Source organism: Sprattus sprattus, assembly GCF_963457725.1.
Source record: "Sprattus sprattus genome assembly, chromosome: 12".
Lineage (NCBI taxonomy): Eukaryota > Metazoa > Chordata > Actinopteri > Clupeiformes > Clupeidae > Sprattus > Sprattus sprattus.
The window spans coordinates 754,383-769,822 of record NC_137910.1 but is presented as its reverse complement, the minus strand read 5'-3'; the positions used below and the strand labels follow the sequence as shown (position 1 = coordinate 769,822).

General features: G+C 41.7%; 2 protein-coding genes across 2 annotated transcripts; one reads left to right on the top strand and one right to left on the bottom strand.

The window, feature by feature from the left end:
- Nucleotides 1–621: 621 nt before the first annotated feature.
- LOC308373119 (alpha-(1,3)-fucosyltransferase 7-like) lies at nucleotides 622–1,635 on the bottom strand (the record flags this gene model as incomplete). The annotated part of the gene is made up of 1 exon (XM_080848532.1): nucleotides 622–1,635. One exon carries the CDS (start codon nucleotides 1,633–1,635, stop codon nucleotides 622–624), a length of 1,014 nt encoding a protein of 337 aa, XP_080704658.1.
- Nucleotides 1,636–9,730: 8,095 nt separating this feature from the next.
- Nucleotides 9,731–13,948, top strand: LOC308373118 (uncharacterized protein; the record flags this gene model as incomplete). Its single annotated transcript, XM_080848531.1, has 5 exons — nucleotides 9,731–9,913; nucleotides 10,118–10,280; nucleotides 11,566–11,690; nucleotides 12,497–12,893; nucleotides 13,683–13,948. The coding sequence occupies 5 exons, from the start codon at nucleotides 9,731–9,733 to the stop codon at nucleotides 13,946–13,948; spliced, it is 1,134 nt and encodes a 377-aa protein (XP_080704657.1).
- Between the last annotated feature and the right edge of the window lie 1,492 nt (nucleotides 13,949–15,440).

The window sequence follows — 15,440 nt, the reverse complement described above, 5'->3', positions numbered from 1 at the left end:
ATCCCATTTAAAATTGCACACTGACATTAAGGGAAACTTGGACAACCCAGGAGTCTGCGTGTGTTGTACAAATGCATAACAAGTTTACCCTTCTTGTTCAGACACTTATAGAGTTAATCCAGTGGACAACATGTGCCAGCAAGCCAGCATGTGAGTCAACGCCTCTCTAGCACACACACACACACACACACACACACACACACACACACACACACACACACACACACACACACACACACACAGACACACACACACACACACACACACACACACACACACACACACACACAAACTGCACATTTAAATTATTTATTTGAATCCACCAATCATATTCTTTACAGAAAGGATTCAAACATTTCTCAGAGGTTAAATACAGCTAGTGACTCATGGGTACAAGAAACATCTCCTACGCCAAACAGCAAGACTACCTATAACAGCTGATACAGAGCAGAACACACACACACACACACACACACACACACACACACACACACACACACACACACACACACACACACACACAAACTGCACACACTTTCTGGGCCCCACTTACCTGTATCTATACCACATCGGACTCCCTTTGTCTGTAACAATGAGTTTTAACTTCATAAAAGTATATTTCTACTGCCAAGCATCCAAGTCTTCATACACCCTATGTGGCGGCATGCTACTAATTTTGGGGCAGAATTGACATGCAAGCTCCACCCAGTGTTTAATTTCAACAGTGTATTTACGTCTCCAATTGAAGTATGAGGCATAGCGTTCCCTGTCCGCAGCCAGCGTCTTGAGGAATTCTCCAAGCTCCTCTACAGAACTGAAGTCATTCACGTGGATGAAGGAATCTGGTTGTGCCACTGCTTCATAATCGTCCCGAATAGGACCAAAGACTACAGGAACCGCTCCACTCATGTAGGCATTGAGCCATAACTGGTTTGTGATGTACTCTCTGAAGACAGAGGTTTCAAAGGCCAGATAGAAGGAGCAGCGAGAGATTGTAGGTAACAGAGTCTGATCATCTAGAGGCTTATTTACTGCTTCACCATACACTTTGATTGGAATCACAGTTTTCAGCTTTTCGTATATAGCAGTTCTCTCATGGTGTTGTGAAAGGCTGCTTACCACCCAACATGCCAAATCAGTCTTGTCCTTGGGAATGAAACTCTCAAGTGGCTCGTGAGCTTCAGATTCCTTTGGCACCATGAATCCATAGGGTGAATAAATGTCTGCATCTTGGTGGTAGGTCATGGTCCAGTTGAAGTATCCATTAAAGGGCATCAGATCGCCATGTTTCTCAGGGCTCTCCATGGAAAACCAGACCCACCTTTGCTTCTCTGGGCGTTTCAGGTTCACAGGCAACCTTTGTTGGCCTTGGATCAGCTCACGGTTGTGAAAAATCACAACGTCTGCCTCAGAAAATCGGGACTGATTATCCGTCATGATACAATTGGGTACGCCAAACTTGTCTTTGCAGAAGTCACCGTCTAGATTAAATGAGTTCCCAAATGGCCAGTGCCACACTAAAATCTTATGAGTTTTGGGGCCTGCTTTAGTTCTGTTCAGTAATTGGACCAGCTGGATGATGAGACATACAAGGACGAACATCGGAAGAATCTGTCGGCGAGACCGAAATCTCATTTTGTTGCTTTCTCAACCTTTTGGCTGTGAATTCATAAAAAGTTTGAATTTCAATGAATAGAACATTAATAAAAAAAATATTAAAAACAAATATCGGCAACTCTCTGTTACTACAAATTATAGCAACATAACATTATCTAACAACACAACAACACTGAAATTAAGGGTATAATCACTATTAAATGGCTATTTTGTGTCAATTACAATATCTTTTACTAACATTTACTGACTAACAGCAGTTATAAATAAATAAATATATATCCATACACAGAAGGTTCATTGTCATGTAGGTTTATTTAATAGCATAGCATAGCAGTAGCCTACATGGGATCCTTGTGTTGTTCCAGCTCCACATTAGCTAGGTCAAGACTGGGCATCACTATGCTTACTCAGTCCCAGATAGCAAGAATATATCGGTTCACTGGTGGATTTTGGTTGGCACCCCTCTGGTGGTTTGCCACTTCTGTGCCGCTATGGGAACACCATCATCTTTAGTGTAACTGGGCTTAGATATTAAGACATGACATAAATGTTTTAAAAGCATGATAAAGTTATTCCTGTCATGTTAGCAATAACCACACCCATGAGATTCTTCTGTTTAGCAGCTGATATTTTAAATAGACAATGCCAAGGAATAATTAAGAAATTCCAGGAATATGTAACATTTTATGTTTTTTCCTTAATAACCACACCCAGGTTATCTAAAGATGATGGTGGTTCCAGAGTGGACCAAAAGTGGCACACCACCAGTGGGGTGCCGATCAAAATCCACCGGTCGGTATAGATTTGCTTGCTATCTGGGTAGCTCAGCACCTCTACCACTCAAACACATTTTCCCTAAATGGCACCTTACCTTTCTGTAATAGAGTCATCCACCGTTCCTGGCACGTTTACGGGTTTCGGTTCATTGCTGCAATAGTGACTGACATTTAAGTGGAAGTCACATGAAACGTCACAGGTGTCCTCCCATAAAACAACTCACGACTGGCCAGACCTGATGCACAGGCTTTCCTCCAAAATGTCTCATTCTAGAGAGTACAACTGCAGGGAATGGCTGTGAAAGCATCCCATTGGACAGGTGTCTAGGTGTCTTGCCTTGCCTTGCCTCAGGAAAGAATTACTGTGGCAAGTGAACTGTCAGGTTTACCATCTTCACTGGGGCTGCGTGTTTGCGAATGGAATTTATTTACTTGTTGGCCCAGACCACGACCTGCAAAGTAATATATATATATACAGCCGCGGAAAAAATTAAGAGACCACTTCAAAATTATCAGTTTATCTGGGTTTACTATTTATTGGTATGTGTTGAAGTAAAATGTACATTTTTGTTTTATTCTATAACCTACTTGCAACATTCCTACCAAATTTCAAATAAAAATATTGTCATTTAGATCATTTATTTGCAGAAAAATGACAATTGGTCAAAATAGCAAAAAATATGCAGTGTCTTCAGATCTCGAATAATGCAAAGAAAACAAGCTCATATTCATTTTTAAACTACACAATGCTAATGCTTTAACTTAGGAAGAGTTCAGAAATCAATATTTGGTGGAATTACCTTGATTTAAAATCACAACTTTCATGTGTCTTGGCATGCTCTCCACCAGTCTTTCACATTGCAGTTGGGTGACTTTATGCTACTCCTGGGCTACTTCTAGATCCAGTTGAGCAGATGTGATTTCCGGCAGCTTGCCTCTCATCTTCCTATTGAACAAGAGTTCTGCTGCACTTTTCCCTGTTGTGCTGTGTGTGATTCCTCTGTACACACAGTGACATATCGTCGGAGCTCTTTCTGCAAAGTCAAGTCCATCTGACTGTGCAATTCGGGTGCGTTTCATGATTGAAGCATTCTGGCGCTCCACTTCACCATTAGCTTGAGGCCACTTTGGTGTTGTTCTCACATGTGTAATTCCATTCTCAGCACAATCATTTCTGAACTCATCTGTTACGCCCCAACTTTAGTGGCTCTATGGGGCGAACAAACAATCCACCACTGACCCAAGTAACTACTAAAACACCTTTTAAAAGTACCAAATCCATGGGATTTATTAACAACAATTACACAACACTACATGACAAAAATCCCAGGTTGAGAGGCAGCAAGACCAGCAGTCCCCATGCAAAAAGCCTCTCCTCTGCAGCAGGAAACTGGAGTCTTTAAGTGCTGCTTGACCACCTGGCCAGGTGCATCTCATCTGGCAATCAGGGGAACACAACATGGGCGGAGCTACAGAAAACGGAGGGAAAGTGACAAACAAAGAACACAACACATGTGGTCGTAACACATCTGACTTGAATTGTGGACCATTATCAGATTTCAGTGTCACAGGTAATCCCTGTCGACTGAATATTGACTCAAGACTATCAATCACTTTTTCAGTCGTTGTGGAAGTGAGTACATCATGCTCATAGAATCTGCTGTAATCTACCACAACCAGGATTGAGTGTTTTGATGGTAGTGGTCCAAGTAAGTCTATGGCTAAATCTTTTCACGGCCCGTCTGGCAGTGGCGTTGGCCTTAGAGGTTTGGGTGCATCGGGTCGTGATGTGATGTGATCCCATCTTTCCACACGGGCACAGGGTTTCGATCGTGGGCTGTATATTGCCTCCAATGGTTTGTGGTCAGTGACAAGCTCAAACTTAGCCTGGTGACACCAGCCTACGTATTTCCGCCTGAATTGATTTCAAGCTCATGACTGACGGAATGAAATGGAGTCACAGTCTGGTAACGGCCAGGCTAGCTCAAACTGTCTGCCATACACATAGGGATGGAGTCTTTCACAGGCCCACACTAAACCTAAGGCTTCCTTCTCTGTTTGAGAATATCTTCTCTCGCAATCACTCAAGCTTCGGCTCACAGGAACAGATAGGAACCATCTCACCCTGTTGGCGTTGCACAAGCAGGACCCACAACACCACACACATGCATTTGGCGGCGACACAGGACACACACACACACACACACCTTCTGCTTCTGCTTTTAACCCATCCTGGATTCCTTTTCCATCCTCAAGGGGCTCCAGGAGCAGCGGGCAGCCTTTTTTTTTCTTTTTTTTTAACGGCGCCCGGGGGCCAGGCCAAGTGTTCAGTCCAATCCTGGTCAGGGACGGAGGAGAGCGAACTTTCTTTTTCTTTTTGTGTGTGTGTGTGTTACGCTTGCTTGATATTTGGCTGGGTAAGAAAAGTTGTCAACTTGCTAGTATTTCATCATAAACATCCCTGTCATTGTTATGAAATAATGCGACGTAGACTGTAACCTTATCAGGGTCACCTCTGACTTACAGAGATTTGTATCTTTTCCAGATGCCCAAAATGCATTGACCTTGGACCTCAGTCCCATCTCAGGCTAGCATCCAACTAAATGAATCTCATGGCAAATGAAAAGACATCTCGTTTTTTCTAACTTGTAGTTGTCTGTTTGTTTTGGTTTGATCTGTTGTCTTTCTTATTTTTCAGTTGTGTTGTGTTGTGTTGTGTTGTTATGTTTGCTTGCCTTGTCTTGTCCTGTTTGGTTGCTTTGTAAAGCGTCTTTGAGTGTTTAGAAAAGCGCTATAGAAAATTGAATTATTATTATTATTATTATTATTGTTAGCGATGTTAGCAAGTAGTAGCCTATAAGTGCTCTCGCGTCGGCTTCTTTGTTATGTTATTATGATGGCTAGCTTGCCAACAACTTCCCTAACACAGTCAAACATCAAGCAAGTGCAACACAAGACAAAGCAAGACAGCAAATAAGTTACTGAATAGTCCAGCAGAGAGTAGCCCCTTACTTTGCGGCTCCAGAAACTCCATAGTGTTACTTTAATGTAGATAACTAATGTCAAACACATTAAAAAAAAACGTTGTACAGAAATACTATTTTTTTATTTCATATAATAGCCTGACTGTAAAAGTAGACTATTTTCCCAAAGTGGATTTTAGAGGGAATTCCACTGTCAATATGCAATCATCTCCACAGTTGATCTGAGAGTGGGAGACCTATTAGTGCAAACATCCAACATCTGATCAGAGTCGCAAAGTGACGCATGCTCAAAAGGGTGCACTAGGATCGGGTAGAGGACTAGGATCGGGTTGTCACAACCTACGCCCACTGTTTACATACCGCCAGTGCTTGCAATACTTTGAGTAAGTAAGGAAATGTAATATAAATGCAAGTGAATACAAGCATTGCGAGGTAATGCAAAAGTATTGTGAGGGGAAGCAAAATAGCTATTAAAAAAATCACCCCCGTGATCCTGATGAGTCTCCGTAAGCTACTATTGTAGCCTACGTGTGTTTCGGTTTTCCCTTTCCTGTCACTGAGGGACTTTCCTGCCGGTAGCTTCATATGTATGAGGAAGCGTTTCTCCTCAGCATTAACGGACGCACATCAGATGAAACATGATAGAAACGGTTCATTTATTTCAGCTTGTGTTGATTCTGGAAGGAGTCAGCAATGTCAGGATGGGTAAGTGTTCGGTTTATTAGTATTGGTTGGTAATGTAATGGTAGCATGGTAAGGACATCAGGCCAATATTTGTGGTTTGTGATAGTAGGCTATATTATAGGGTTGTTTGGAATACTATATAGTTATCGCTAGACTCTAGATTATTGTCAGGATAGTTGTTAAAAGCTCTAAAGAACAGAATAACGGTGGCAACCCTCATCTAAATAGGTAGATTCACAAGGCTTAATGTTATACATGACGACCTAATGCACTATAACGTCAACTGCTCAATCATTTTAAGCTAACGTTTAAGGTTAACGATAGTTGTGTGCTGTCAACAAAATATCCTTTCGGCAATCATGTCGTGGACTAAAAAGTAATTTAGGGGTTAAAGGACTGTGTATCGGACTAAAAGCTGGTATCTATCTATCTATCTATCTATCTGTCCTCAAGAATTTCAGTGTAGTGGAAGAAGAAGAAAAGAAAAGCCTTTATTGTCATTGTACGCATACAACAAAATTTGGAGGGCTGCTCCTGTTGGTGTGACGGGAAAACATAACATAAACACAACAACATATAACACAACAACAACAACATATAACACAACAACATACAGTATAACACAACAACAACATATAACACAACAACATATAACACAACAACAACATATAACACTACAATAGTACAAATAACTCCAGAGTGTAACTGCTCTAAAACTGAAACAGAAAAGCTGCCCTTTGCTTTTCACAAAAGAAGTCTCAGGGAGACTCAAGGAGGCTCTCGTCAGCCAGTCACCCTTTCAGTTCGAATAAGGTGTTTTGTGGCTTAAAGTCTTTTCAAATATGTTGGCTCTCGGCCACATTAATTAACAAGTGAGTTCTTAAATTCATGCTTAAATGCTCAGTGGTTTGAGCTTCCTGTGTAAAACATGGACTCCCATTGAAAATGGATGGCAGATGGTTGGTTTGTCTCTACTATGTCGCACGTGTGACCAAGGCGATTAACAGTGACAAGAGACTGTGTATAAATACTGGAGTGTATAGTATTATAAATACTGGAGTGTATAGTATTATAAATACTGGAGTGTATAGTATTATAAATACTGGAGTGTTTATGAGCACACATATCGAACGCACAGCTACAGGTCCGTGAGGAGCAATTTGCTGAATTTGACAAGAAATACAGTGGATTAGAATACAGTGGATTAGAATTGCAAACTAGTCTTTTGCTGTGGCACATAATTTCTGATGAGAAAATATTGGATGATTAGGTTGCCTCGTGAGTGAGAAAAGTCTTAACCAGAAAGAACCCGGGTTCAGAGAAAAAAAGCACTGCACAGAGAGAAAGGAAATGTTTGCCTTGTTAAGAGCCTGATGGGCCTCTCACCTCCATGGTTGGGTCATGGAGTGATGTGTTGTTATAATGTGATGAAGTAGGTCAATATTGAACCGTACTTCCTGAAGCACAAAGTCATGCTATAAGAGTTCCCTCCCAAACCCCACAACCCCAAAGGCAACAAGGCGGATGCCAAAAATATGCTAAGTCATCAGAGTATGCCCTTAAACGGAAACGTCTGGAAGTTTTTTACTAGATTAGTTTTGGAGTTGTCAGTGGCTTAAACAAATACTGGACCGATTTTGATTGTTAATTGTCCCGAGTAACAATTTGGACTCCGGAAGATCTAAAAACATAGGGCCCAGGTTGGAAAATTTCAAAGTTTAAAAAACCATGAAGATTTTCCTTACCAGCCTTGTTAAAGTGGCAATATGTCTGTAAGTAGTTTCTGTGACATTTTCTTTTATTATTTTGATGATCCACGGTCATGTTAAGGGGAGAGAGACATTCCCATGCTATTCACTATGACGTTTGTGGTCTGATGGCTTTGAATTCTCATCAACAGATCAACAGAATTCAGCTGTGATGAACCTGACTGCATATTATCATGTGCTGTTGTTTTATTTTATGTTTTATTTTCTTGTCTTCTCTTTTGCCGTCCTCTGCAGTTGCACCCCCAGACAACGTAACCATCCTCTGCCAGAACGGCAGAAACATTGCCTACTGGAACCACACTGGATCCTCGCTGGAGCCGGTCTTGTTCTCAGTGGAGTTTAAAGGTTATTGGTAAGTAAATAGTTTACACTCATACAGGTAAAGCTCTAGTCATCCATTTATAGTGGAGTCACAGTGCTATGTTTCTGAGAGATTTCAGTGGCTTTCATATGGCCTTAATCATGTTCCTTTTAACACATTTGCAATGAACATAAAATACCATTATACGGTGGGTTAAACACTATTTCTCAGCTCGTCAGGGTTTTTCATGACAAAACTAATGAAGTGACAAGTTTGTCAGAAGAGAATGATATCATTGCTTGGTTAAAAGATAATTAGTTCTTAAAATGAGACAGATTATCACTAGTGTTGAATCAGAAAAATAAGAATTAGAAGAGACACTTTTGCCCAGCCAGATATCAAAACATCCTGTCAACTCAATGAAAAATGGTTTTCAAAAATAAACAATGGAATACAGCAGTAAAAATCACTTCATTATTGTTTACCTTCAAAGTATTGTTTCAGTAGGCTTAAATGACGGGCTTGTATTCCATATGAATGAAGATTGGGTTTCTCACTAGAGAGAAGATGAGAAAACAGTTTTGCTAAATTTGGTTGACGCCCAAATGTATGCATTTTGATGTTTCTGTCAACAGGGATGGCGTGACAATTTTTCAATCCAACACATCAGAACACCATGTCGACATGTCCTCAACCACGCTGCCTAGAGAAACGGACGTATACTTTTTGACTTTGGCCGCCTGGGATGGATCCAGCGTTTCTGATAAAGTTAATATATCATTCAGCTATGGCCATGAGTTTCAATATGACGTAGCCTGTAAGTACTCATCCATTCAAATGATCTGCAAAACTATTTACTGAATGATTAGCCTCTTGACTTGTTTTCAGTATCATGCTCAGATTCAGTTTATCTTTCATTTGCATGTTAGTAATTGCTTAACTAGCACTTACATTCCTACTCTTCTTTTCTCTTTTCTCTTTAGTTTTTTTATTTCCTATGTAAAGTAGTATTTATTGTTACACTGGGTCTCTCGCTCTTAGCTTGACTGTTCTCTCCCTTGGACGTCACTTTGGACAAAAGCGTCTGCTTAATGACTAAATGTAAATGTAAAAGTGAGGATAGCCCTTGTGATACTCAAAGCATTGTGTGTGTGTGTGTGTGTGTGTGTGTGTGTGTTTGTGTGTGTGTGTGTGTGTGTGTGTGTGTGTGTGTGTGTGTGTGTGTGTGTGTGCCGTTTCTTGCTGTAATATAGGTTGCAGGTAGAAACAGGTATATCTAGCTTGTGTCCCAGCATAGATTAGCCCCCAGTAGAACTGGTGTGTGAGGAGCTCTATTCTTTATGGTTTTAAGAGCCTTCATGTTGGTACTTGTTGTGCAGAATATGCTGTTGTGGGTTAGAAGTGTCACGTGTATCTCTGAGGGCCATCGCTGATGCTTCAGTGGAATGATGCTATGCATGAGCACACACACACACACACACACACACACACACACACAAACACACACACACACACACACACTGATGCTTCAGTGGAATGATGCTATGCATGAGCCTGTGCCCTCAGATTGATTGATAAGCACCACTTGTTACAGGTTTCATGGACCTCTCGAGGCCAAACGTGACGGTTGAGACAGATTCGGTCAAGTTCGGATTTGAAAATCCTGCGTCAGCCCTTGTGCCTGTCGATGAGGATGAGCCCTATGACTACGATGGGAATTACACTGAAGGACTCGCTGAAGAGGAAGTGCAGTTCTACTACACCGTCTACATCAACAATGAGGTCAGATTAATGTTGACTAATTATATATTTTGTAGTAGGTAACCAGAAGATATCAATTGGCACCACTTTACTAAGTTTCTTTGGAATTCCAGTTATCCTCAAGTGTGATAATGACATATCTGCTTCCTCTTCACTACAGTAACATGAAACTTGTCTTGATGTCCATGACGTGTCTTATCCTTTATTAAATGTTGTGCATCACAGAAGCAACTTGACTTTAAGTGCTCCTCCTCGGAGGACGATGTGTGCCATGGCGAGATACTGCGGAGCGCCGACTCAGGAAACTGCGCCCTGGACATAGAGGGATACCTTGAAGGCGTGCGCTATAAGTCTTCCACAGACATATGCAACTCTGCTTCTGAAAAGGGTTAGTTAAGTTACTTTTTTTTTTTTTAAAGGTTTGATTAGTGAAAGGTCATTTCACAACTGCATTCCAGTTTGTATATGTATTTAAAGCAGGCTGCTAAAAGGTTTTTAGGTATATTTATGTAGGTAGTAACTAGGGCTGCCATTAACCACTATTTTTCTATCGATTAATCTGTCAACTATTTTATCAATTAGTCGATTCATTTTAACAAATAATTTTCCTCCAAAAAGTAAAATTGACCATTGTGTGTGTGTGTGTGTGTGACCAAGCGTGCCAGAGGGACACATGAGAAGTGCTTGACATGTGATCTTGGTGCATTTTTAGATGCGTCCGGCATCTCTATAAGAGGGTATGTCCGTCCGTCGGTCGGTCTGTCGGTCTGTCGGTCTGTCGGTCTGTCGGTCTGTCGGTCTGTCGGTCTGTCGGTCGGTCGGTCGGTCTGTCGGTCGGTCTGTCGGTCGGTCGGTCGGTCGGTCGGTCTGAAACGCCTGTCTGAAACGCATTCTTTCAATTGGAATTCCCTCCTGTGTCCACAAGGTGGCAGAGTTGAGTTGACGCATCTTGTTGTCCGCTCGGACTTGTTTGCTCACTTGCTACTTCACATCATGCCTAGCCATCACGGTCATCCTATAACATAGGCTAAAAATTATCACAAATACTGTACGTTCTAACTAGCGCAATCTTCATATTTAGTTAGACAATATAAATCCGCTAGAGTCAACTTTTACGTTACATTGAAGAGGCTCAGCATGGTGACCTGTTAATGAGGTTCAAGACTGTATTTGTTGCTTCTAGTCTGTTAGAACACCCACAAGTACAAAAGCAATCTTCTTTACCTCCCTTTAATGAGCATTCATCAATTTCCATTACATGACAATGCGTGTGATTGTACATATGTGTGTGGTCTGCAATGAGAATAGGGACTAATCAGCACTGCACTGATTACAGTAACATGAGTTATTGCTACATGATAACAATTACACAACTAATATTAGTAGATACATATTATAGCGGACATTACACTAGGCAACATGGATCTCATCCAGTCGAAATGTTAACAGGATCGAATCAACATAAGAACAGAAGTATGTTAAAATGGAACTCATTTGTTATCTCCAGTATTTTGATGTGTGTGTGCTTCTTTTACATTCATTCTTCTGCAATCCATGGTACCCAATGTGTTCTTATTTTAAACTAATGGCACAGACATTTGTAAATGAGATAGTGAAACAATGTTTTTAGTTTTATTTGGAAACCTTGTTGACCCTTGACCTCCCATGTCCAGGTTCTTGGCCCATCTATCTGTTGGTAGTGAGCTGCATCGTTGTCTTGGTGACACTAGTTGGCATTCTCCTGGGCACACAGAAAGTGGTCAAGACTATGATAGAACGCACAAGCGCCATGATGCCCGTAAGTCCAATAGTCCCTCTACAGAGAGACACGTCATTAGAGTCTTGAAGAATCGCTGAACTTTTACATTTTTGTCAATGTTGTTGACAATGATCACTGTGGATTATGTTTGTTTTTATACACCTGTTTGCATACACTCACAGACATGCATACGTTTATGCTACATGTTTGGAAATGTATGTGTCTGATATCAAAGTTGCACAATAGTCAGAATGAAAGTTAAGTCATTTGGCGCTTCATGTAGGCGGTTTTCCATATCTGACGTATCCTCCAGATGATGGCGATGCCTGAGATCTACAGAACCAGTCAAAAGTTTGGACACACTTTAATTTTTTAAAGTGTTTTCTTTACTTTTATTATTTTCTACATTGTAGATTAATACTTAAGACATTTGAACTACAAGAGAACACATATGGAATGATGTACTAAACAAAAAAGTGTTATTTACCATGTAGAAAATAATAAAAGTAAAGAAAAAACTTCTCAAAAAATGAGAAGGTGAGTCCAATCTTTTGACTGGTACTGTATATTTAGTCAAATATATGCATTATACACTTTTTTAAGCCAGCTGTAGATCTGCTTAAAGCTTACGTAATTAGGTTGCTGTTCTTTATTCAGTGAGTGGTCACTTGATTATGGTGGAGTGCACATATCTATTTTGAAGTGGTGATTTTGGCCACTAGAGGGAGCTGATGTTGTATTTGCTGTATACCCCATCAGCAGGGGCACCCTCCAGTTGTCTGTTCTACTGTAGATTGCATGTCATCATTCTCCTTCCTTTTTCTTGTTTTTCATCCTTTGTTCAGGGTTCTTTAAAACCCAAACCAGTTCCAGGTTCCCAACTCATTCTGCACCCTGAGTCTCCCGTTAACAGCCAGGTCCAGACGGGGTCCAGTCCTGTGCCTCAGTCGCCTGAGGACTCCCCCGACGTCACCCCGACGTCCTTCACGCCCTTGATCTGCCAGGAGAAGACCCACTTCAGGATCCCCGCTCTAGCCCCCTCCAGTGAGGACCAACCAGGGGACGGTTATGAGGCCCGTCTCCAGGCTGACCCACACCCCCAACTACAACCTCAGGGCTGTGACGATAGCAATGATGACGGATACATGCAGAGAGCCAGAATCACCGACAACACTTCAGACAGCCCTCGCAGCTCCATCGTCATTGAGATCGCCTCAGGGAACTCTTGTCAGCAGACGGACGGTTACGGACCTCGCTAGCTCGCTAGTCCTCATTGACTTATGGTCTGAGCTCGCTAGCAAAGCGTGACCCCTCCTTTTGCTGATGAGGACCCAGGGTGACCTACTACCCCCTCCCTCATGATCTAGCTATCCAGCTTTCTGCTTTGGTGCCAAAAACATCATCCTAATTCTATGCCACATATTGTGCCTATCAAATCTTCAGGTAATGGATGTGTTTAAGTTGACTGTGTTTAAGTTGAGCATTTATAATCCCTAAACGGTAAACCTAGCAATGGTTCATTTTCTTTTTTATCTTTTGAAATTGGTGACTTGTGACTTCCTTTGTAGTGTGTTATTTTTCGCTATTAGCAGAAATCTGCATGGAGATGACATGCACATGCATTTCTTTGAACAGAATCCAATGTGTCTCATGACAATATTTCGTTGTTTTTTTCCCAAAAACCTTACTTACAAAAAGAAACTTGCAAAAATGCTTCCATGATTTTATATTAAATGCTTCTAAACTTTTATATTATTCATAGCAGTGAAACATCCAATCAAATGTCATGGTCAATATTCAAAGTGACCAATCATAGTCAAAGTCAAAGACCAACCAATTAAACCCCAATGCTGCACCTAAGACTTCCTATGGCAGGGAAAACCCAGAGAATAGGTATCAGGTTCTGTTATTAGTTTGGTTTGACTGAATAATGTCCGTTATCCTCAACACCAAGTATTTATGTAAAAAAGTGAAAATTGTTACGGGTATGTTGTTACTTTTTTTTATAAACTCATCCTTCGCTGCTACCAGTGTCCATTGAGGGGGTCAGTGTGGAGGTGGTCAACTCCTACAAGTACCTAGGAGTGCATCTGGACAGTAAACTGGACTGGTCAGCCAACATTGATGCACTGTACAAGAAGGGTCAGAGCTGGCTCTACTTCCTGAGGAGGTTGAGGTCCTTCAGTGTCTGCCACAAACTCCTGCGCATGTTTTACCAGTCTGTTGTTGCCAACATCCTCTTTTATGCTGTGGTGTGCTGGGGAGGCAGCATAAAGAAGAGGGATGCGGGCGACTAGACAGGCTGGTGAGAAAGGCAGGAGCTGTTGGATGCATCCTGGATGCAGGGTGACTAGACAGGCTGGTGAGAAGGGCAGGAGCTGTTGGCATGGCGACTAGACAGGCTGGTGAGAAGGGCAGGAGCTGTTGGCATGGCGACTAGACAGGCTGGTGAGAAGGGCAGGAGCTGTTGTTGGCACTGAACTGGACTGTCTCACAACAGTGTCGGAGAAAAGGACCTTGAGTAGGCTGCTGACTATCTAGGACAATGAGCACCAACCACTACACAGTACTTTCAATAGACAGAGGAGCATATACAGTGGCAGACTTCAATAGACAGAGGAGCGTATACAGTAGCAGACTTCTGTCACTGTCTTGCTCACTGGACAGGCTTAGGAGGTCCTTAGTCCCCAGGGCTTTCCAGCTATACAACTCTACACCGAAGGGGAGGGGGGAGATGGACTTCTCTGCATGAGTCTGCTTAAGTCTGCCCTATCATCCACCCGACCATACTATACCAACCCACTGTACATCCCTTTACCCTTTACCCTTTACCCTTTACCCTTTACCCTTTACTGGCTATACTAGCCCCTTGCACAGACTTAATGTCCTATATTCTCTAATTATACTCTAATGTCTTTGCACTATCCACACAAGCAGCTCAGGTGACCTTTGCCCCTGGGCGTCTACACTGTCACTCACTATCATGCACATCACACCATAGGCTCAGACCACTTGTTGTATCTGTTACCACCCCACTCCTTTTGAACATGTTCTCCCTGGCCTGTGTGTTTGTTATTGTGTGTGTGTGTCTGTGAGTTGTGTACAACTTCCCTCTGCATTCATTAAGTATCCATCTCTCTATCTAAACAAGTGACTGAACCAAACCTGTGGGTGTTCTTTGTTTGTCGTTTTCCATTGTACCCTAATGTTGTGTTTTTGTTTTATTTGTACATCATGATTTTTTAAATAAAGACACTTTGTACCAAAATATAGGGATGTTCCTCTGAAGTTCACACCGATGATTTACCGGAAACTTCTCTGAAAATAGGAAAGGGGGCTGGGGGGAGGGGTAGTTCCTCATCTTGTTTTATGGCACCTAATGGCAAAAGTATCCGTCTCTCCCATGAACCTGTAGAGTGTGCATCAATGAAATACAACCCATTGAGGAAGGGAAGTGGGCACATCTCAAACCTATTCATCTGATGTGATTGCACATGCCTGCAAGTACACACGCCTACACACACACATGCACATACCTACACCCACTTCCCTCTGCCATATTAATGATCCATAAAAATAACAATAGCAGGCATCTTATTGGTTTAACAATGAATCTATCCTGGTTGTCTGAGTTGATTAGAAAATAGGGTAGTGTAGGAAAGACTTACATTTATTTTTGTAGGTCATGGGAATTGAGGTCAGCAGACCCAAAAGCTGCAAAGTAGTACAACTGGTCCAAACTGGCTGGAATCGCTGTAGAAATACTAAATGTGACCCTCAACATCATGT